This window comes from Pristiophorus japonicus, unplaced genomic scaffold (genome assembly GCF_044704955.1).
Source record: "Pristiophorus japonicus isolate sPriJap1 unplaced genomic scaffold, sPriJap1.hap1 HAP1_SCAFFOLD_105, whole genome shotgun sequence".
In the NCBI taxonomy this organism is placed as follows: Eukaryota; Metazoa; Chordata; class Chondrichthyes; family Pristiophoridae; genus Pristiophorus; species Pristiophorus japonicus.
The window spans coordinates 2,167,939-2,192,030 of record NW_027250702.1 but is presented as its reverse complement, the minus strand read 5'-3'; the positions used below and the strand labels follow the sequence as shown (position 1 = coordinate 2,192,030).

Here is a 24,092-nt window from a genome sequence, read left to right as displayed (position 1 = left end):
GCGGGAGACTGAGAGTCTGACCTACAACCTGTCATTGGAGATCAAGGTCAAATATTAAAGGAAGGGCCCCAATATCCCATTACCTCCTCTCTCGCCCCAGGTAATGCTTTCGATCCAGAGTGTGAGACACAGTGGGCAATGTGAGCCCGCACTGTCCCCACATTTTGTTCCCACTCACTGGGTAATGCAAGCCCGCGCTGTTCTCACACATTGTTCGCATTCACTGGGTAATGGGAGCCAATACTGGCCCCACACATTTTCCTCACTCACTGCGCAATAGGAGCCCGCATCGTCCCCACACATTGTTCCCACTCACTGGGCAATAGGAGCCCACATTGTGCCCGCACATTGTTCCCCATTCACTGGGCAATGGGAGCCCGCACTGGCCCACACATTTTTCCGTTCACTCCGCAATGGGAGCCTGCACTCTCTCCACACTTTGTTCGCACTCACTGGGCAATGGGAGCCGGCACTGGCCCGACAAATTGTTGCAACTCACTCGGCAATAACTGCACTCTCCCCACACATTGTTCACATTCACTCGGTAATGGGAGCCCCCAATGTGCGCACACTTTATTCCCCACTCACTGGGCAATGGGTGCCAGAACTGTCGCCACACACTATTCCCGCTCACTGTGCAATGGGAGCCCGCACTGGACTCACATAAATTTTCCACTCATTGAAAAATGAGATCCAGCACTGTCCCCACACATTGAGCAATGACCACACTGTCTGCACACATTGTTCCCCACTCACTGGGCAATGGGAACCCGCACTGTCCGCACACAAATTTCCCCATTCACTCGGAACAGACGGCACTGTCCTCACACATTTTTTCCACTCACTGGGCAATGGCGGCCCGCATTATGCCTGCACATTTTTCACAGGCACTGGGCAATGACCGCACTGTCCCGACACATTGTTCCCACTCACATGGCAAAGGCAGCCCGCACTCTCCCCACATACTGTTCCCCACTCACTTTGCAATGGGACCTTGCACTGTCCCCACATAGTGTTCACACTCACTGAGCAATGACCGCACTGTCCACACATATTGTTCCCCACTCACTGGGCAATGACCGCACTGTCGCAGACATTGTTGCAACTCATTGGTCAATGGGAGCACGCACTGTCCCCACACATTTTTACCACTCACTGGGTAATTGAAGTCCGCACTCACCCCACACATTGTTCTACTGTCACTGGGCAACGGGAGCCTGAACTCTCTCCACACATTGTTCCCCACTCAGAGGCAATGGGAGCGCGCACTGTCCCCCCACATTCTTCTCACTCACTGGGCAAAGGGAGCTCGCAATCTCCCTACACTTTGCTCCCCATTGACTGCATAACACTCGATGGTCGCGCGGTCTTCACGCGATTTTCTCTGCTAACTTTACAACGCTCCATGTCCGCTTACCTGTGTCCATAAACATATTAACAGAGGGATTGCTGCAAGGAAAGGACAATCGACCGTGTAGGTTGTTATCTGCCATCCAAACAGAGTTGTTTTCTAATCAAGGCAATTAACCTCTATCAACCAGCCTGCAATAAACCCACACACGAGGCGAGTATAACCCCAGTGTCATGACTCATGTTAATTCTTAAATGTCTCCCCTGAAAGATTTCTTCATGAAATAAGTCGATACAATTCGCTTTAAACTGTATAATTTCTGAATGCTTCCAACGTATCTCAAGGGTGATTCTGCATAGATTGACCACTCGCCCTTTGAAATAATGTTTCCACAGAATATGTTGAATATATCCACTTGAAGCGCAGGCCCAGTCCTCCAGTCCGACTGTTCTGCCCAAGGTGCCAATCCTGGCCATGTTCGGAATATCATCTCTTTAGAATCGCAAAAGCAGCAAATATATCACATCTTCACTTTCTCTTTTCCTGCGAGAAAATGTGCAATTTACATAATCGATTCTCACAATCCAAATCCTCCATCACATTAATCATTCTTGTTAATCGCCACTAGTGACCCTTTAATAGCTGCAATATTCTGTGGTGCCCATATCGGCACACAGCATTTATTAGTACAGTTGCAGCAACGATTTATATAGTGACATCTGGGCTCAATAAAAACCTATTTACAGCATCTGATTGCATTACTCATTGCACCGATAGTTTGAACTGTTTTCCTCAAGGCCCCTCAGACTTCTAACTTTTTCAATACAAATGCATTTATTTATATTTACATATTAGTTCCTTCCTGGGTTTTTTCGTTCCATGTGACTTAATTAGTAATTCTCTACTTCCATGACATCTGCTGCCTGTCTGTCCAATTATTAAGTGTTTGAAACCTTCTGTAAATTATCATGCTCAGCTTTACAGTCTGCAAACCGCATCAGCTTTGTGTGTTCTGTAAACGTTGTGACTCCAAGTTCCAATGATTTATAAAGCTATTAAACAAAATATGTCCAAAAAGATCTCTGTGGAACTCCACTGGTAATATTCTCTCAGTCCGATGACAATGGCTGTACCACCACACACTGCGCTCTATTGGTATGCAAATTACAAATCCTTTGTGAATTATTATCAATGAGCATCGCCATCTTTTTTTCAGTGCCATCCTTTCCACAGGAACTGTATTAAAGACCTCTCTGAAACGAAGTATACCTCGTCTATAGCCTAACCCCTGTCAAGCTCCTAATTCATACTGTCAAAGTGCACCATATCCATTGCCTTTCCCCTGCCAAGATCTTATGACATACTCTCAAACTACACCACAACCATTGCCTCACCCCTGTCAAACTCCTCTCAAACTATCGAAGAGAACTAGTGAATGAGATTGACAAGTGCTCTTCTTCATTAATATGCTGGTTATATTTTTTTATTTTGTGAATACATTTCGATCAAGATCTTCCAAGATCTTATCTTTAATCAGTGTTTATCCTGATTTTACACACAATGGACGTCTAAATCATTTATCTGTAGTTTTCTGCGAGACTTTTGATACCGTGTTAATGGAGTTTAGGCGTGCCATCTGACACCCTACAGTCCCAGGCACCTCTCTGAATTATTCAATAATTTATCCCAGATTTCTGCCCGAGTTCCTGCAATTTTCCCCCATTCTCCACAAGGATACTCAGATGAATCTTTCCCGATCCCTGAGATTGATTCCTCTTAAGATTGCACAGTTCTTCATCAGCCATGATGGTGGTGATACAAGAAGTGCCATATCTTACATCTGGAACACCCTATCGTTCCCAAATCCTGAGCAATTAAATTACCTGGCACCTCTTTTGTAGAAATCGAAGCACAAACCATATTTAGTCCTTTTGCCACCTGTTTACAATCAGTGATCATGTGCATGCAGCATCAGTTTCAACCCCTCACTCGATCACAATTTCAGAGCCCCCACTTCATCCAATCATTTCACGTTTTCTCGTAATGCTGCTAAAAAACAACTTATCAAACTCTTCGTTTGCCGTTTTGAAATCAGAATTTTTCATTGCCATCTTCATGCACATTTTAGACTCCAGGCTTGCGTTTAAGATTGCCTCAATCCAAACTACTTACTGTGCCATCAAAAATGTGGTCTCTAATTGTGGATTTAGGGCTCTCAAGGCTTCCATCTCCAGGCATGCATTTTGTTATGAATCCAGCTAAATGTTGTGCCCTTTCTTTCATGTCCTTAAATACTTTATTCTTTACTTACTTTCGTGTCAGGGTCAAGGTAGCAGGCACGCCTTCCCAGCATATCAACGTATAATCACTAGGCTAGTGTCTATATATGTTGGTGGAAACACAAGTTCGTTTGTAATATCAGGCAGTTTTATAATTGATTATCAATAGCTGTCATCACCCATTGGTTTATACTGTAAATTGATTGAATGCTAACACAAAATGCTCACAATATGTGGTTGATTTGATTCTGTCTTGACAATAGAGGCGACGTCTGTCAATCACACCATAGCTTACGGTGTGAGGAGGCTGGAGCAATTGGATGCGATAAAGCAGATGAAACGCTTGGCAGTGATCCGAGTGGAAAAGTCTCCCGGTCTGGCTGGAATGCATCGTAAGTCATTGAGGGGGAAAACGTTGAAATAGCACAGGATCTGGCCACAATTTACAACCTTCCCTGGATACACGAGTGGTGTTAGAAAATTGGAAGGTTGCAAATGTGGCATCCTGTTAAAAACGGGATGCGTTTGACCCGTTAACTGTAGACCAGTCATTGGTGGCGGTAAAGGGCCCAATGAGTACAATGCAGTACAACGTTAATTGTCACTTGGAAGAATACGGCTTAATAAATGACAACCAACACGGATTTGTAAAGGACTCATCATTTTCCACAATCTTGATTTAGTCCATTGATGAAATAACAGAGAGTACTGGTGGATGTATCGTGATTTATGTGTATATGGAATTTCAAAAGGAACTAGACAAAGTGCCATGTAATAGAATTGTAAGCAAAATGGAGGTCCATGGGAATAATAAGGTAACATGGATGCAAAATTGGTAAGGAACAGAAAGCAGTGGTGATAAGGTACTCTTCGAATACGTAAGGACTGTATAAAGTAGTGTCCCCCGATGGGCGGTTTTAGGATCACTGCGCTTCTTCATATATTTTAATGAACTGTACCTCGGAGCCATAACCTCAAAATTTGCGCATGACACAAAACTTGGAAATTTTGTAAAAAATCTTCTTCCTTCGTATTGTAGTAGCAAAGTAAATCATACCATAGCTTCCAGTGTGATAGTGCGGATATTTTGTAGGCTGCCTGCAAATTTAGTCTCGGGGCAGTGCCCAATGATGTACTCCAGGGTCTGAATAAGAATTCCATCGTCTCATGTTGGGAATGCTTTAATTATCCACCTATTGAGAAGGTGGGAGCATCTGACATGCCCGGTTGTGAGGAGGTTCATATCTGTCCACTGTTGGTGAGGAAGGTTTCATCCTTCACGCTGTACTGTAAGCTCCTCGATAAGGAATCCATTCTATATTTCGCAGCTCTTCAATATTTCACCTTCGATCCTCAAGGCTGATGGCAGATCGTAGAAGGACTTCTGAGACAGTCCAAAACGGTCTTCTAGATTTGACACATGTTGATGTTCTGTAGCTCAAGTCGACCTGGATCGTCGTGCATTTCTTGGTGTAGCGGTTGTAATCAATGACGAGGAGAGAGGAGTGTGGCAGATGTTCACTGCCCTTTTTGTGAAGAAGTGCTTTCTGGCATCACCTCTGAACAGGGGAAGAGCTTTCAGAATTTCTCTGTCGAGTGTCACACGTGTAGATTCGACATATATGTCACATATCGGAGAGAAAATGGTGAGTGTTGAACTGAACCCAGCCAGCGTCAGTTCCTTCAAGGAAGGACAGGAGGGGAAGCAATGAGTGAACAACTGAATTCAGCAAGAGTCAGCGGCTTACGGCGAGGAGAGGGAGGGGACCTAGGCCTAACTCTAACTGCAATTTATGCCTTCCTGTTCTGGACTCCATAACAACATGAAATATTTTCTCACTATCTATGCTTTCAAATTATTTAATCTTTCAAAGTTGCGTTGAATTCTAGACTTTGCAGTACGCCTCCCGCTCCTGCCCTGAAGGAGTTGACTCTGTCTAGGTTCAGTTCTACACTCACTAGTCCCCCTCCCTATTCTCCCCTGAATGTGCTGACTCTGGCTGTGTTCAGTCCTACACTAACTGGTTCCCCTCTACCTCATCCCGCGAGGTTGCTGAGCGAGGCTGAGTTCAATTCTACACTTACAGGTTGCCTTTTCGAGATTCCCCTTAAGTGCAGAGTATTGCTGAATTCAGTTCTGTACTCATTGTTTCCCCTCCTCTCCTTCCTTGAAGGAACTGACTCTGGCTGTTCAAAATTCAACATTTTCTCTCCGATATGTGACTCATATTCCCAATCTACATCTGTGACAGTTGACAGCTAAATTCTGAAAGCCCTTACACTGTCGTCAGCTGCCTCTTCACATGTGCTCTCCCCGGCATGTCCACCTGATCATCCTCCCAATGGCTCAGTGGTTAGAGACACCGCCCTGTGCTGGTGAGTCATAGCAACAGGAATCGGCTATTCAGCCCCTCCAGTCTGTTCAATAATTACATTAAATAATTGCTGAGCTGTATCTCAAATAAAATTAAACTACTTTGCTCCATATTCCTTGATAAATGTAGCTCGGTCGGCAACACTCTCGCCTCTGGGTAAACAGTGTGTCGGTTCAATCATCCATCTCTCTGCAGCAGAATGGCCGAAACATTCTGGATGAGAAATTCTCCTCTTTATGATTTGTTACTGTTCTATATTAATCTGGAAATTTTTAATACAGATCTACACCAAGAACAGTGGTAATATTCGACATCTAAAAAATGCTTCCTCCCCTTCGAGAAATTGAATCCAGGTCTCATGATGGAGGTAACACGTTTTTCTGGAAAAGAAAGTGAGAGGAATAACGCTGCCTTCATGGAGTCGGCTTCGCCGTCAAAAATGAACTCGTTGAAGCTTCAAATACTCCCCCAGTGGGCATAACGAACGCCTCCTCACTCTTCGCCTTACCGTATCCCAGAACCAAAGTGCCACAGTCCTCAGTGCATAAGCCCCAACACGCAACGGATGAGGCTAAAGAGGCTTTTTATTCCAACTACGAGGCATCCTTGTCCCGCGTCCCCACGAGCGACAAATTGATCTTCTTGGGTGACTTGATGCCAGGGGTCGGCCATTGGTGATGCGTGACTGGTATAGAGGCGGTAGGTAAAGACAACTCCTTCGTTAACCTACTCCTGACAAAATGTCTAGAACGTAAACTCCTCATCACCTACTCCATGTACTGCCAGAGGGAGAAACATAAGGCATCGTGGCAACACCCTCGCTCCAAACACCGGCACCTGCTCCAATATGTCATCGTCCGAGCCAGGGACCGCAAGGATGTGCACATCACCGGCGCCATGACAGGAGCTGACGACTGCTGGACGGACCATCGCCTAATCAGATCCATCATCAATATATACTTAGCCCCAAAGCAGAGGGGACAATAGAAGCAGAGCCGCCAAAAAGTTAATGTCGGGGCACATAACGACACAGCTAAGAGAACCCAATACAGCCTGTGCCTCACAGCTAATCTGGCGTGCCTTGATTACCCTGAGATGCTATGTGCCAACAGCACTTGGTCTGACCTCGAGGTCTTCATAACCAGTGGCTGTGAAGAAACGGTTACTCAACCAGAAAATACCAGCACTGGTTTGATGAAAATGATCAGGAGATCGTAGTAGATCATAAGCGCAGAGCATTTCTAAGCCTCAAGCAAAAACGCCACTCGGGAGCTGCAAAACAACATTACAGACGGCTTAAGGCTGAGGTCCAACAAAAAACCCGGCACCTAATAAACAGTTGATGGGTAAAGAAACCAAGGAGATACAACAGCTGTCCAACAGCCACGACATGCGAGGATTCTTCATTGCAATCAATGCCACCGACGGACCAAACTCCCAAGGACCCGCCACACTCATGGCCAGGAACGTGGAAACATTCATCAAGGACACCGAGGCTGTCAGGGGCCGCTGGAAGGAGCAGTTTGAATATCTCGTCAATCGAGACTCTGACTTTGACTCGAGTTTTCTTAACTCCATCCCGCAGATTGCTATCCGCCCCCACCTCAGTGAAACCCGAAGGCTGCATGAGGTACGCAAAGCCATAAACCAGCTCGAGAATAACAAGCCCAAGCTTACGGATGGAATTACTGCTGAGGCACTAAAGTATGACGCAGAGGCACTGTTGACGCGAATACATGACCTAATCTCTCTCATTTGGAGGGAGTAGAGCATGCCGGGAGATCTCATAGATGCAGTGATCACAACCATCTTTAAGAAAGGAGAAAAGACCGACTGCAGCAACTAGAGGGGAATCTCCCTGCTGTCCGCCACTGGGAAAGTTGGTGCTGGAGCCCTTCTCAACTGTCTTCTTCCTGTGCGCGAGGAGCTCCTCCTGGAGTCACAATGTTGATGTTGTCCCCTACGTGGCACAACGGATATGGCCTTTTTCCACCTTTCAAAGGCCTTTGACACTGTCAACCGTTATGGCTAATGGTCCTCCTCAGGTTTGGATGCCCCCAAACTTTGTCAACATCCTTCACCTGCTCCACAACGACATGCAGACCGTGATCCTTACCAGTGGTTGCATTACAGAGCAAATTGATGTCCAGAAGGGGTCAACATGTGCTGGGTCATCGCCCCAACACTCTTTTCAATCTTCCTCGCTGCCGTGCTCCACCTCACAGTCAACAAAGGCCCCGCTGGAGTGGAACTAAACTACAGAACCGGTCGGAAGCTGCTTAACCTGTGCTATCTCCATGCAGGTGCAAAATCAACACAAATTCTGGCGTTGATCTTCAGTACGCAGACAACGTCAGCATCTGCGCAGCATATTCTGAAGCTGAACTCCAGATATAGACGATGTATTTCCCTAGACACATGAAAGCATGGGCTTTACGCTTATCATCCGCAAGACAATGGTCCTCCACAGGCCTGTTTTCGCCACACAGCACTGCCCTCCAAAAATCAAGATTCAGGGCGCGGCCTTCCACAACATGCACTGCCTCCCATACTTTGGGTGCCTTTTATCAAAAAAGACAGACATTGATGCGGATATTGAACATCACCTCCACTGCACCAGTGCAGCTTTTGGCCGCCTGAAGAAAAGCGTTTTCGAAAAGCAGGCCGTCAAATCTACCACCAAGCTCATGGTTTACAGGGCTGTAGTAATACCCGCCATCCTTTATGGATCAGGTGCATGGACGATGCATAGAAGACACATCAAGTCGCTCGAGATAGAAACTTAGAAACATAGAAACATAGAAAATAGGTGCAGGTGCCGGCCATTCAGCCCTTCTAGCCTGCACCGCCATTCAATGAGTTCATGGCTGAACATGAAACTTCAGTACCCCCTTCCTGCTTTCTCGCCATAACCCTTGATCCCCCGAGTAGTAAGGACTTCATCTAACTCCCTTTTGAATATATTTAGTGAATTGGCCTCAACTACTTTCTGTGGTAGAGAATTCCACAGGTTCACCACTCTCTGGGTGAAGAAGTTTCTCCTCATCTCGGTCCTAAATGGCTTACCCCTTATCCTCAGACTGTGACCCCTGGTTCTGGACTTCCCCAACATTGGGAACATTCTTTCTGCATCTAACTTGTCTAAACCCGTCAGAATTTTAAACGTTTCTATGAGGTCCCCTCTCATTCTTCTGAACTCCAGTGGATACAAGCCCAGTTGATCCAATCTTTCTTGATAGGTCAGTCCCGCCATCCCGGGAATCAGTCTGGTGAACCTTCGCTGCACTCCCTCAATAGCAAGAATGTCCTTCCTCAAGTTAGGAGACCAGAACTGTACACAATACTCCAGGTGTGGCCTCACCCAGGCCCTGTACAACTGTAGCAACACCTCCCTGCTCCTGTACTCAAATCCTCTCGCTATGAAGGCCAACATACCATTTGCTTTCTTAACCGCCTGCTGTACCTGCATGCCAACCTTCAATGACTGATGTACCATGACACCCAGGTCTCGTTGCACCTTCCCTTTTCCTAATCTGTCACCATTCAGATAATAGTCTGTCTCTCTGTTTTTACCACCAAAGTGGATAACCTCACATTTATCCACATTATATATTTTTTTTTAACCAAAGCTATCTCCGCGAGATCCTGCAAATCCCCTGGGTTGGCAGGCGCACCAACATCTGTGTCCTCGCCAAGGCTAACGTCCCCCCCATTGAAGCACTGACCATACTGGATCAGCTTCGCTGGGCAGGCCACGTAGTTCGCATGCCTGACAAGATACTCCCAAAGCAATTGCTCTATGCGTAGCTCCTTCTTGGCAAAAGAGCAAAATGTGGGAAGTGGAAACGTTACAATGACATCGCCAATGCCTCCCCACCGACCCCTGGGAATTCATGACCAAAGACCGCCCTAAGTGGAGGAAGTGCATCCAGGACGGCGTTTTTGTCTTCGAATCTCAACGCCGCGAGCGTGAAGAGGTCAGGCACAGGCAGCTGTTGGTGCGTGCGGCAAATCAGTCCCACCATCCCTCACCTCCCCGCCTCCCACTGCGAATGCCTGTCCCATCTTTGAGAGGGTCGGTGGCTCTCGGATTGTACTGTTCAGCCACAAAAGGATTCACGTTGTCAGTGGAGGCAAGTCTTCCCCGGTTCCAAGGGACTGCCTATGATGACACCTCGAAACAGAACTAAAATTCGAAATATTAAAAATGCTTCCACCCCATCGGGGAATTGAACCCCCATCTCCTGTGTGAGAGATGGAGATGCTCACCACTATATGAACCGATATGTATTTTGTCAGCGCAGGAATCTAGCTCTGAACGCTACTGGACACTGTGAGAAAGCCAGAGATAAATTGATAGACAGCAGCTAACATTGGAACAAGGAGAGACAGACAACGAGATAGAGACAAAAAGAGAGAGGGAGACAGATAAAGAGAGAAAGATAGAGTGAGACTGAAAGATTGAGACAGAGAGAAGCAGATAGCGAGACACAGATAGAAAGACTGAGAGTGACATAATTCAAACACACAAACACATATATAGCTCTCTAAAGAGGTACACACAGACAACACAGAGAGACACACAAACATACAGAGACACACACACAAAGAGCAGGGAGAGACACACACATGAACGCTGAAAGGCACAGAAACACACAGATACATACACATAAACAAAATCAAAAATATACGCCCACCACCGGATATACTCACAGTTAATTAGACATATAGAAGGATAGAGAGGCAGAATCACTATCGCTACGTAGGCCGAATTTTGCTCTGTTTCTGTCCATACGTATCGTGAATATTTGCAAATCAATAACAATTATTGTGGAAGTGCAGAATATTGTGGGATGTGGTTCCACCCAATGCTGGATTCGTTTTGCAGGGTTTGGTTAAATTTTCAAACGGAATGAAAAATGTTATAGGCAGGATTCGAAACTCGGCAGGGAAGTCTTCATGGATTTATCAATCCATCTCCTTAACCATCCGGCCATGAGTACGAAGTCTTTTTAAATGCTACTCTGCTAAAACTCAATCAACCATCTCTCTGAAGCAGAAGGGCACATCGTCCCACAAATGTCTCCGTTTGCTAAAGTATTGCAGGAAAAACTCTCATCTCATTGTATGTTCAATTGTCTATATGATCCTGGACAGGTTTTGCACCAAGAACATGATTAAAATTCGAAATCTTATAAAGATTTCCTCCCCGTCAGGGAATTGAATCCTGGCCTCGCGTATGACAAGCGGGGATGATCATCACGAGACTAAAGATTGTTAATATTGTCAGAGCAGGAATCGAGCTGTGAGCACAATTGGCAGCGTGCAAAAGAGACAGACAAATTGACAGACAGTGCCAATCAGAGAAACAGGAAGAGAAAGACAGCGAGACAGACACAAAGATTGAGACAGAAAAAGAGAGATAGATAGTTTGAGACAGACTGAGAGATGCAGATACAGAAAGGCAATCAGAGAGCGTCCGAGACAGAGAAGAGCGAGCCAGAGAGAGGGAGACAGAGAGAATGACGGACATAGACAAAGTTAGACTGAGCAAGACAGAAAGATAGACAGATAGATTGACAGAGGAAGAGACAGAGTCAACTAAATCGTGACTTGGAGAGAGCTAAATCGTGACTTGGAGAGAGTTGAAGAGATTCTGGGAGAGACAGAGAGATCGAGACAGATAGAGATAGTGCCAGAGTCTGGAAAAGATCGAGAGACGGAAAGAGAGAGACAGGGAGTGGCAAAGAGAGTGTCTGGGAGAGAGAGAAAGGGAGAGAGAGAGGGAGGAGATTATTTGAATGAATATATAGGCAAAACATATGCACTAATTTTGCTATGTTTACAAATCAAGCTTAACCCCTTGTGTTCTATTTCACGTAGGATACCTTCGCTCTTGATCAGACGCTTCGAAACATGATGACCAACTTGGACTCATTCTGGGCTGAACCTGAGGAAAGTTTTCCTCCAATGAAAGCCCTTTAATTACTTTTGAACTCTCTTCAATTTCACACTGTTTGTCTGTCTGACTCGGACACAAATTAAATTCTGACTTTCCATTGGTCTTGTTTCCAGTGCATTTGATGTAATATATGCTATTGAATTCTAGTTGTATCAAATCTACCTGATGAGTCGGAAATAATCGAATCATTCCAACCTTCAACTCCTTCCACATTTGTAGGTAGAATATGATCAATGTGACCCAAACTAACCTGTTCATGATCAAACATAACAAATATGTGAGAAGACCACATCTCTTCACCACTCTTCCTCGTAAACACATTAACGATTTATGGTGAAGCTTACATATTATGCACTTCTGATTTAATTTCACAACTTCATTCTTCTCTCTATTACTCTACTCTATCATGATTCTCTTCCTGTCTTAATTGTTTCTCGTCGACGGAGCATGCCGTGTTAAGTTTTAACAATGATAATCTGGTTCGTGGCTGTTGTTTGAGAAAGAACTCTGCTGGTGTTCTACCAGTCGTTGCATTAGGAGTATTACGTTCACAATAAGAAAATTAAGCAATTTGTGGACTAATGACAAATGTCTTTCCTGGATTTGGATGAACATTCGTTTGATGAGGGCACGTTTTATAATTTGTACTCTGCGCTCTGCTGCACGATTTGAAGCAGGCTTGTACGGTGGATGCTTGAACTGATACAGTCCATCAAACTATTACAGTCCCTCAAACTAATGCAGACCCTCAAACTAATACAGTCCCTCAAACTAATACAGCCCCTCAAACTAATGCAGTCCATCAAACTACGACATCCCCTCAAACTAATACGGTCCATCAAACTATCAAACTAATACAGACCATCAAACGAATACAATCCATCAAACTAATACTTCCCCTTAAATTAATACATTCCCTCAAACTAATACAGTCCATCAAACGAATACATCACCTCAAACTAATACAGACCCTCAAAATAATACAGTGCATTCAAATAATACAGTCCATCAAAATAATACAGACCCTCAAACTAATACAGACCCTCAAACTAATACAGTCCATCAAACAAATACAGTCCATCAAACTAATACAGACCCTCAATCTAATACAGTCCATCAAACTAATACAGTCCCTCAAACTAATACAGTCCATCAAACTAAGACAGTCCATCAAACTAATACAGACCCTCAAACTAATACAGTCCATCAAACTAATACAGTCCATCAAACTAATACAGACCCTCAAACTAATACAGTCCATCAAACTAATACAGTCCATCAAATTAATACAGACCCTCAAACTAACACTGTCCCTCAAACTAATGGAGTCCCTCAAACTAATACAGTCCCTCAAACTAATACAGTCCCTCAAACTAATAAAGGCCCTAAAACTAATACAGTCCCTCAAACTAACACAGTCCATCAAACTAATACAGTCTCTCAAACTAATACAGACCATCAAACTAATACAGTCCGTCAAACTAATACAGTCCCTCAAACAAATACAGTCCATCAAACTAATTCAAACCATCAAACTAAAAGATACCCTCAAACTAATACGGTCCATCAAACTAATACTGTCCCTCAAACTAATACAGACCCTCAAACTAATACAGACCCTCAAACTAATACAGTCCAGCAAACAAATATAATCCATCAAACTAATACATTCACTCAAACTAATACAGACCCTCAAACTAATAAAGACCCTCAAACTAATACAGACCATCAAACTAATACAGAACCTCAAACTAATACAGTCCATCAAACTAATACAGTCCATCAAACTAATACAGATCCTCAAACTAATACAGGCCCTCAAACTAATGCAGTCCATCAAACAAATACAGTCCCTCAAACTAATTCAGTCCCTCAAACTAATACAGTCCATCAAACTAATACAGACCCTCAAACTAATACAGCCCCTCAAACTAATACAATCCATCAAACTAATACTGTGGTGTATGTAGCACAAAAATCACTGACTACACACGGTCTTCTGTAAATCTAACTGCTGTGACCTTCGTCCTTTAGTGTTCAGCTCCAGACTGTCTTCAGCCTTATATAGCACCTGTTGTAGTTACTACCACGGTTTCCCAACACAGCCCCCTCTGTGGTGTGGCATCGTGGACTGTATAAGTTTGATGGACTGTATTAGTTTGAGCGCCTGTATTAGTTTGAGGGACTGTATTGGTTTGAGGGTCTGTATTAGTTTGTGGAGCTGAATTAGTTTGAGGACGATTGACACAAATGATTCACTTAAATATTTTAACTGAATGGCTGCATTTAAGGAAGGCTGCTCCATCCTAGGTTGCAGTAGAGTAAAATTGAGGGGGCACTTGAACATTTGGAATGTAGTTTCTGAATGGCCATAGCAGAGTGAAAGTCATCAGTGGATCAATATCATATCTAGATATGGGCCTGATGTTGTTTCAAACAACAATCTGTTGCTGGCAGGATATAGAAGGCAATCTTCATTTGTTAATGGATATAATCAGAATTGTCCAGTCTTTGTTTTTTCCAATTTCAACTCCAAATGTATTCCATCACAACAGGGACTTTTCTCCAATGTCGTAATCTGTTTGTTCAAATTATAACAATAACCAATTTGAGCGATGTCGTAACCTCAATGTCCCTGTGGTGATTCTGCAGGGTATAAATTGAATGCTCTGGATTGCATCTCCACAGAGTATAATACTGGGAGATTGCCTGCAGAGCGAAGGGGCACATCGCATCACACAGAAAATGTATCAGACTTTTAGATTAGCAAGGAAAATATGCTACATGATCATTGCCGTCACCGGCGTTCCTGGTAAGTGACTATAACCATTGAAGTTGTGTAAATCTCTGCATGGACTGGTCTCTGGTTTTGCTCTGTGACTGATAATGTTAAATGTTGGTGTAGTGGTCACTGTTATACAGACACACGATCAGTGATACCATTCGAAAAGTCAATTGTGCTCAATTACATCTGCAGTTTGATTCCTTTGTCTCATTTGAATATAAACATCTGCTTGCAACTAAGAGGCTCATTGAATTATCAAGTTATGCCTTGAGTGGAACATCGTGTCGTTGTAACAGTCCTCAGTGCAGCAACTCTCTGAGAGAAGGTTTTACTGGCAGTGTGTGTCACTGTAGGATATACTGAGTGTGGGTCACTAACCGGTGTGGAATACCATACCCGAGTGACCATGTTTTACTGAGAGTGTGAGTCACTGCAGGATATACTGAGTGTGGGTCACTAACCGGTGTGGAACACTATACCCCAGTGACCATGTATTACTGGGAGTATGTATAACTGTAGGATATACTGAGTGTTGGTCACTAACCGGTGTGGAACACAGTACGCCAGTGAGCATGTATTAATGTGAGTGTGTGTACCTGTAGGATATACTGAGTGTGGGTCACTAACCAGAGTGGAACAGTGTACCCCAGTGAACATGTATTGCTGGGAGTGGGTGGCACTGTAGGATATACTGAGTGTGGGTCACTAACCGGTGTGGAACAGTGTACCCCAGTTACTATGTATTACTGGGAGTGTGAGTAACTGTAGGATATACTGATTGTGGGTCACTAACCGGTGTGGAACACCATGCCCCAGTGACCATGTATTACTGGCAGTGTGTATCACTGTAGGATATACAGAATGTGGATCACATACCGGTGTGGAACACCGTACCCCAGTGACCATGTATTACTGGCAGTGTCTGTCACGGTAGGATTTACTGAGTGTGGGTCACGAACCGGTGTGGAACACGGTACTCCAGTGACCATGTATTACTTGGAGTGTGTGTCACTGTAGGATATACTGAGTGTGGGTCACTAACCGGTGTGGAACACTGTACATCAGTGACCATGTATTACTGGTAGTGTCTGTCACTGTAGAATATACTGAGTGCAGGTCATTAACCGGTGTGGAACACAGTACCCCATTAACCAGGTATTACTTGGAGTGTGTATGTCTGTAGGATAGACTTAGTGTGGGTCACTAACCGGTGTGGAACACAGTACCCCAGTGACCATGTATGGCTGGGAGTATGTATCACTTTAGGATAGACTGAGTATAGGCCACTAACCGCTGTTAAACACCATACCCCAGTGACCATGTATTACTGGGAGTGTGTATGACTGTAGGATATACAGAGTGTGAGTCACTAACCGGTGTGGAACACAGTACCTCAGTGACCATGTATTAATGGGAGAGTGAGTCACTGTAGGATATAGTCAGTGTGGGTCACTAATCGGTGTCGAACACTGTATGCCAGTAACCATGTATTACTGGGACTGTCTGTCATTGTAGGATACCTGAGTGTGGGTCACGAACCAGTGTGAAACACTGTTCTCCAGTGATCATTTACGCGGAGTCAGAGGAAATGTATTACCATGGATCGAAAATTGGCTGGCTACCACAAAGCAGAGAGTCTGGATAAATGGATCCTTTTCAGGTTGGAAATCGGTGGTTAGTGGAGTGCCAAAGGGATCGGTGCTGGGAACACAACTGTTTACAATATATATAGATGATCTGGAAGAGGGGACGGAGTGTAGTGTCACAAATTTGCAGATGACACTAAGATTAGTGGGAAAGCGGGTTGTGTCAAGGACACATCGAGGCATCAAAGAGATTTAGAGAGGTTAAACGAATGGGCTAAGGCTTGGCAGATGGAGTGCAATGTCGGAAAGTGTGAGGTCATCCACCTTGGAAAAAAAAACAGTAAAAGGGAATATTATTTGAATGGGGAGAAATTACAACATGCTGCGGTGCAGAGGGACCTGGGGGTCCTTGTGCATGAATCCCAAAAGGTTAGTTTGCAGGTGGAGCAGGTAATCAGGAAGGCGAATGGAATGTTGGCCTTTATTGCGAGAGGGATGGAACACAAAATCAGGGAGGTCCTGCTGCAATTCTATAGGATATTGGTGAGGTCGCACCTGGAGTACTGCGTGCAGTTCTGGTCACATTACTGAAGGAAGGATATACTAACTTTGGAGGGGGTAGAGAGAAGATTCACGAGGCTGATTCTGGAGATTAGGGGGTTAACTTATGATGATATTTTGAGTAGACTGGGGCTTTACTCGTTGGTGTTCAGAAGGATGAGGGGTTATCTTAGAGAAACATTTAAAATAATGAAAGGGATAGACAAGATAGAGGCAGAGAGGTTGTTTCCACTGGTCGGGGAGACTAGAACTAGGAGGCACAGCCTCCAAATACGGGGGAGCCTACTGAAAACCGAGTTGAGAAGGAATTTCTTCTCCCAGAGGGTTGTGTATCTGTGGAATTCTCTGCCCAAGGAAGCAGTTGAGGCCAGCTCATTGAATGTATTCAAATCACAGATAGATAGATTTTTAACCAATAAGGGAAGCAAGGGGTATGGGGAGCGCTCAGGTAAGTGGAGCTGAGTCCACGGCCAGATCAGCCATGATCTTGTTGAACCGCTGAGCAGGCTCGAGGGGCTAGATGGCCTACTCTTGTCCCTAATTCTTATGTTCGTATGTTCTAGTATATGTGTGGAACACCATACTCCAATGACCATGTATTACTGAGAGTGTGTGTCACTGGAGGATATATTGAGTGTGGGTGACTCACCGGTGTAGAACACCGTACCTCAGTGACCATGTATTACTGGTAGTGTCTGTCACTTTGGGATATACTGAGTGTGTGTCACTAACCGGTGTGGAACACAGTACCCCAGTGACCATGTATTACTGGGAGTGTGTGTCACTGTAGGATGTACTGTGTGTGGGTCACTAACCAGTGTGGAACACCGTACTCCAGTGACCATGTATTACTGGGAGTGTGTGTCACTGTAGGATATACTGAGTGTGGGTCACTAACCAGTGTGGAACACCGTACTCCAGTGACCATGTATTACTGGGTGTGTGTCTAACTGATGGATATACTGAATGTGGTTCACAAACCGGTGTGGAACACAGTTGCCCAGTGACCATTTATTACTGGTAGTGTCTGTCACTGTAGGATATACTGAGTGCAGGTCACTAACCGGTGTGGAACACAGTACCCCAGTGACCATGTATGTATGTATCATTTTAGAATAGACTGAGAGTGGGTCACTAACCGCTGTGGAACACCATACCCCATTGACCATGTATTACTGGGATTGTGTATGAGGGTGTAGGATATACAGAGTGTGCATCACTAACCGGTGTGGAACACTGTACCCCAGTGACCATGTATTACTGGGAGAGTGAGTCAGGGTAGGATATACTCAGTGTGGGTCACTAACCGGTGTGGAACACCGTACCCCAGTGACCGTGTATTACTGGGAGAGTCTGACACTGTAGGATATACTGAGTGTAGGTCACTAACCGGTGTGGAACACTGTACCCCCAGTGACCATGTATTACTGGCAGTGTATGTCACTGTAGGATATACTCAGTGTGGGTCACTAACCGGTGTGGAACACTGTACCACCAGTGACCATGTATTACTCGGAGTGTGTGTCACTGTAGGATAAACTGAGTGTGGGTCACTAACCGGTGTGGAACACCATACCCCAGTGACCATGTATTACTGGGAGTGTGTGTCACTGTAGGATATACTGAGTGTGGGTCACTAACCGGTGTGGAACACTGTACCCCAGTGACCATGTATTACTGGGAGTGTGTGTCACTGTAGGATATACTCAGTGTGGGTCACTAACCGGTGTGGAAGACTGTACCCCTGTGACCATGTATTACTGGGAGTGTGTGTCACTGTAGGATAAACTGAGTGTGGGTCAATAACCAGTGTGGAACACTATACCCCAGTGAACATGTATTACTGGGAATGTGATCTCTGTAGGATATACTGAGTGTGGGTCACTAACCGGTGTGGAACACTGTACACCATTGACCAAGTATTACTGGGAGTGTGTGTCACTGTGGGAAATACTCAGTGTGGGTCACTAACCGGTGTGGAACACCATAACCCAGTGACCACGTATTACTCGGAGTGTGTTTCACTGTAGGATATACTGAGTGTGGGTCACTAACCGGTGTGAAACACCATAACCCAGTGACCACGTATTACTCGGAGTGTGTGTCACTGTAGGATATACTGAGTATGGGTCACTAACCGGTGTGGAACACCATAACTCAGTGACCACATATTACTTGGAGTGTGTGTCACTGTCGAATATACTGAGTGTGGGTCATTAACCGGTGTGGAACACCGTACACCATTGACCATGTATTACTGGGAATGTGATCTCTGTAGGATATACTCATTTTGGGTCACTAACCGGTGTGGAACACTGTACACCATTGACCAAGTATTACTGGGAGTGTGTGTCACTGTGGGATATACTCAGTGTGGGTCACTAACCGGTGTGGAACACCATAACCAGTGACCATATATTACTGGGAGTGTCTTTCACTGTCGGACGTACTCAGTGTGGGTCACTATTTATTCTACTTCCGCTTCTGAGGCGTACCCTCGGACTCGAGGATGACTCGATTCCATACGAACAATTATTTCCCAGAGTGCTGAAGAGTCCAATGCATGACCTGCATTCTCTCTCACAAATCGGGCAGACGCTGGTTGACCGAACGGCAGTGTGGGGTGCCCGGGTTGCTGCGCACTCCTTCCAGTATCTACGCTTGGCTTCTGCTTGCTCTGGGCGATAAGACTCGATGTGCTCTGCACCGCACGGATGCTTTTCCTCCACTTGGGCTGTCTAGGGCCAGGGATTACCAGGTATAGGTGGGGCCATTGCAATTAGTAAAAGAGGTTTGGAGTGTGTCATGGTAGGTTTCCTCTGCCCACCTGTGGCTCGCTTACAATAACGAATCACCGTGTGGAGCGTTTGCTTTTTGAATCTAATGTCAGGCATGCCAACGATGTGGCCCGTCCAACGGAGCTGATCGAATGTGGTCAATGCTTCGCTGCTGGGGATATTAACCTGACCGAGAAAACTGATGTTGGTGTGCCACTCCGGCCAATTAATTTGCAGGAAATTGCGGAGACTGCGTTGGTACTTCTCCAGTGCTTTGTGGTGTCTGCTGTAAATATTCCATGTCTCTGAACCATATAGGAGGGCCGGTATCACTACTGCCCTGTCGACCATGAGCTTTGTCCTGGGTTTGAGGTCCTGGTCTTCAAACACATTCTTCCTCAGGCGTCCGAAGTCTGCACAGACACACTGAAGGCAATGTTGGACTTTGCCATCAAAGTCTGCCTTTGTTGACTGTAGGCTCCCGAGGTCTGGAAAATGGTCCAATTGTACAGTAAACCCGAGCATCCCTGAAACTCGCAGCGGATGGCGAGTTTCCCTGCGCCTATCGCCGCTGATACATTCTGAGTGCCCCATTTACAATTTAATTCACTCGCCATTCACACTGGAAGTCGTCTCGCCCTCACCGGCTTTGGGCTGGGAATGAAAACCCTTGCAGGTTGCTGATCCTGATCCTGACCCCAGTGCACTGCCCCTGCTGAAAGTACAAGTGCTGGACCTCTGGTCTGAACAATATTCTATCTCCACTCTCCAATGGTCCTGGTATGGGAGCTCGGATGGTCCCTTGCTATGCTGCCTTTTCTTGGGATACAGGGAACCTTCGTTTTTCCAATTCTACTCCGGTCCCCTCCTTCACATATTGTTCAGGTACATTGATGACTGTGTTCGCGCAATTTCATTTTCTAGTCATGACGTGGAAAATGTCCTAACTCGCACAAAGTCATGATCAGCCATCACCTCAGCTCTGTGCTTTCTGACATACATTGGCTTCCGGTTAATGAACGCTTCGATTTTGAAAATGATCATCCTTGTTCACAAATCTCTCCATGGCCTTGCACCTCCCTATCTCTACAATCGTATTCTGCATCATAACCCCTCAAGGTATCTCCGCTCTTCAAATGCTGCCCTTTCGAACATCTCTCATTATACTGCTCAACCATCAGTGGCCTTACCTTCAGCTGTTTGGGCCCTAAACTCTGGAAGTCCCTCCTTAAACCTCTTTTACCAAGCTTTTGGTCATGTGCTTTAATTTCTTATTTTTTATCTCGGTGTCCCATGTTTCTGTGTTGTCCTGTTAAGACTGTTCTGAAGCACCTTGGGATGTTTAACTAAATTAAACGCGTGATATAAATAAAAGTTATTGTTATTACTATTAATAATATAGTTATTATTAATATTATTAATAATCATTATTCTAATTATGCAGTCAACCTTGCTTCTAATTTACGGCCCTCTGTCTCCTTCACATACTCCGTCTGACACTACACTCCCCTTCCTCGACATCTCTAAGTCCATTTCTGAGGACAGGCTCTCGACAAATATCTACCATAATCCGGCAGAGTGCTCCAGCTACCTTGATGATATGACCTCTCAACCAGCTTGCGGGAATGACTCTATTACATTCTCCGAGTGTCGCTGCCTGCGTTGCATCTGTTCCGATGATGCCACCTCCCACACCAGTGCTTACAACACGTCTTCCTTTTTCTGAGATGAAGATACCCGCCTTCTGTGGTCCTGATCCTGTGGGCCTGCAACCTAGTGTGGAATGGGTAGGAGAGGAGGGAGGAGGCAGAGTCATGGAGACAGTGACCAGTTGAGTCAATAACGCGGGCTGAGGGGCTACAGTAGTGGGGTGGTTCCCCGGTCCCCGATCCCCTCTGGTTGATTATCTTCCTGCAGTGACCATGCACTGTTCAGCGAAGGTTCACCAGGCTGGTTCCTGAGATGAAGGTCTTGTCTTACGAGCAAATGTTGAGCAGGCTGGGCCTATAATCGTTGGAGTTTAGAAGAATCAGCGGTGATCTTATTGAAACGTATAAGATTCTAAGGGGGCTCGACAGGGTAGATGCAGAGAGGGTGTTGCCCCTCGTAGCGGAATCTAGAACTAGGGGTCATAGTTTAAGAATGTTCCCGATGTTGGGGAAGTCCAGAACCAGGGGACACAGTCTAAGGATAAGGAGTAAGCCATTTAGAACCAAGATGAGGAGAAACTACTTCACTCAGAGAATTGTTAACCAGTGGAATTCCCTGCCACATGGTTTTGTTGATGGCAGTTCATTGGATATATTTATGAGGGAGTTAGTTATGGCCCTTATGGTTAAAGGGATCAAGGTGTATGGAGAGAAAGCAGGAAAGGGGTAAAGAGGGAATGATCAGCCATGATCTTATTGAATGGTGGTGCAGGCTCGAAGGGCCGGATGGCCCACTCCTGCTATTGTTTTCTATCTCTCTATGTTACCATTAATGTTGCCGACTTGCCCGCTGGGGTGGCTCGGCTTCCCTCCCACTGCCCCGTCTCTGCTAAACTGGGAAGTAGCGGGTTGGAGGTAGGTTGCATTGGGATGATATACGTTACATGTTAACTCCTGAGCCGATGTCCACCCGACTGTTTTTGTGCAAAATGACAGGCCTTACTGTCTGGGCTCAGTCACCGACAATGTGTGACCAATAATTGACTGTCTCTTTTCCCTTCTGTTTATTACAGTGAATTTAGTGGCGATTGTGGTCCTGTCCCGGGGAAAGTGCGGTCTGTCCACCTGCACCACTCGCTACCTGGTTGCCATGGCAGCGGCGGATCTACTGGTGGTCATCACTGCGGTCATACTGTACCGGATCAGTTGGTATTATTTCCCGTGGTCTTTCCTGGATATCACCCCTGTGTGTCGCGTTATACGTCTCCTGTCCTGTGTAGCCACTGACTGTTCTGTCTGGTTCACCGTCGCTTTCACCTTTGATCGATTTGTGGCCATTTGTTGGCAGAAGCTGAAAACCAAATATTGCACCGGGAGAACTGCGGCTGTGGTCCTGGCAACAAGCTGCATTCTGCTCTCTTCAAAAAACGTTCCCTTCTACTTTACAATTGTACCTGGATGTATAATCGACAATGTTCAGTGGTTCTGTTATTCAATGCCAGCCTATTATACTGATCCCGGATGGCTGGGATTTGACTGGTTTGATACGGTATTAACCCCACTGCTCCCATTCGCTGTAATTTTGTTGCTCAACGCTCTGACAGTCAGACACATTACAGTGGCCAGTCGAGTCCGGAAGGGACTGAGGGGTGAGAGCAAGGGGGGGAATGGCAGTGACCCAGAGATGGAGAGCAGGAGGAAGTCTGTCATTTTACTCTTCACCATATCCGGTAGCTTCATACTGCTGTGGCTGATATTTGTTATAGAATTCTTATATTATAGCATTGCAGGAATAATTCCCACTGATTACAATGTTTCTTTATATACCTTTCGACAAGTCGGATATATACTGCGGAATTTAAGTTGCTGCACAAACACATTTATTTACGGGGTGACCCAGTCCAAGTTCAGAGAGCAGTTGAAGAGCGCGGTGAAATATCCGTTTACCTCAATTATACATTTAATTAATAAACAGAACAACTGAGCACAGGCCAGAGGCGGGTCCCAGTGTTTCCAGTCCAGGAATATAATATTTAGCCCCAGACTTCCATCCCCTGAATTACACCAGGAATGGCTGGTGATCTGATAATACACCCAGCGACCTGTTTAGGACACGGCACTATTTCTGATTGACATGTCCCACCTTGTCTTTCTGGTCAGCACCACGAGCTTGTTGCATTCTGTCAGAGTTCTTCTGTAAAGGGTCACTGCAGCTATTTAGTGAAGGAATTCATTGCAGCTTCCAGAGTGAGAGGCTCGTCAATAGTTAGGTCGGCAGAGTGGAGGTGTAGTTCAGAGGATACAGTACATAGAATAGACAGCACAGAAACATATAGTTCGGCCCGACTAGTCTGTGTTGGTGTTTATGCTCCAGACCAGTCTCCTCCCATTGCAAAAACGTCGTCTCAGCCTCTCAGCATATCGTTTATTTTATGTTCTCTCATTTACTCGTCTAGTTTCCCTTTGACAGCATCTGAGCTATGTATCTCAACCACTTCCTGACGTATGGAATTCCACATTCTAACCACTCTCTGAGTAAATACATTGTTCTTTATTTCCCTATTGGTGTTATTCGTGATTATCTTGCATTTATGGTTCCACAGATTTGGATGCTCCCACGAGTATAAACTTTTCTGTCACCATCGACCCGGTCCAACACAATCATAATTTACAAGACTTCGATCAGGACTCCTCTATGTTCTCTGTCTTCTACAGGAACCAAGCACAACCTGTTCAATCGTTCCTGATAACTGTTATCTTTCAGTTC

The 24,092-nt window shown here is 45.3% G+C and overlaps 1 protein-coding gene across 1 annotated transcript; it reads left to right on the top strand.

The window, feature by feature from the left end:
* The first annotated feature begins 8,431 nt into the window (after positions 1 to 8,431).
* Positions 8,432 to 23,309, top strand: LOC139241358 (probable G-protein coupled receptor 139). The gene is made up of 3 exons (XM_070869966.1): positions 8,432 to 8,710; positions 14,656 to 14,779; positions 22,399 to 23,309. Exons 1-3 carry the CDS (start codon positions 8,432 to 8,434, stop codon positions 23,307 to 23,309), a joined length of 1,314 nt encoding a protein of 437 aa, XP_070726067.1.
* The last annotated feature ends 783 nt before the right edge of the window (positions 23,310 to 24,092 follow it).

What these genes read in the sequence shown, in the direction of transcription:
- LOC139241358 (XM_070869966.1), top strand. Translation starts at nt 8,432, where the DNA reads ATGGGCTTTACGCTTATCATCCGCAAGACAATGGTCCTCCACAGGCCT. An exon ending in TCATGGTTTACAGGGCTGTA is followed by an intron (nt 8,711 to 14,655) that starts GTAATACCCGCC and finishes GCATCTCCACAG; the next exon opens with AGTATAATACTGGGAGATTG. An exon ending in TGCCGTCACCGGCGTTCCTG is followed by an intron (nt 14,780 to 22,398) that starts GTAAGTGACTAT and finishes TGTTTATTACAG; the next exon opens with TGAATTTAGTGGCGATTGTG.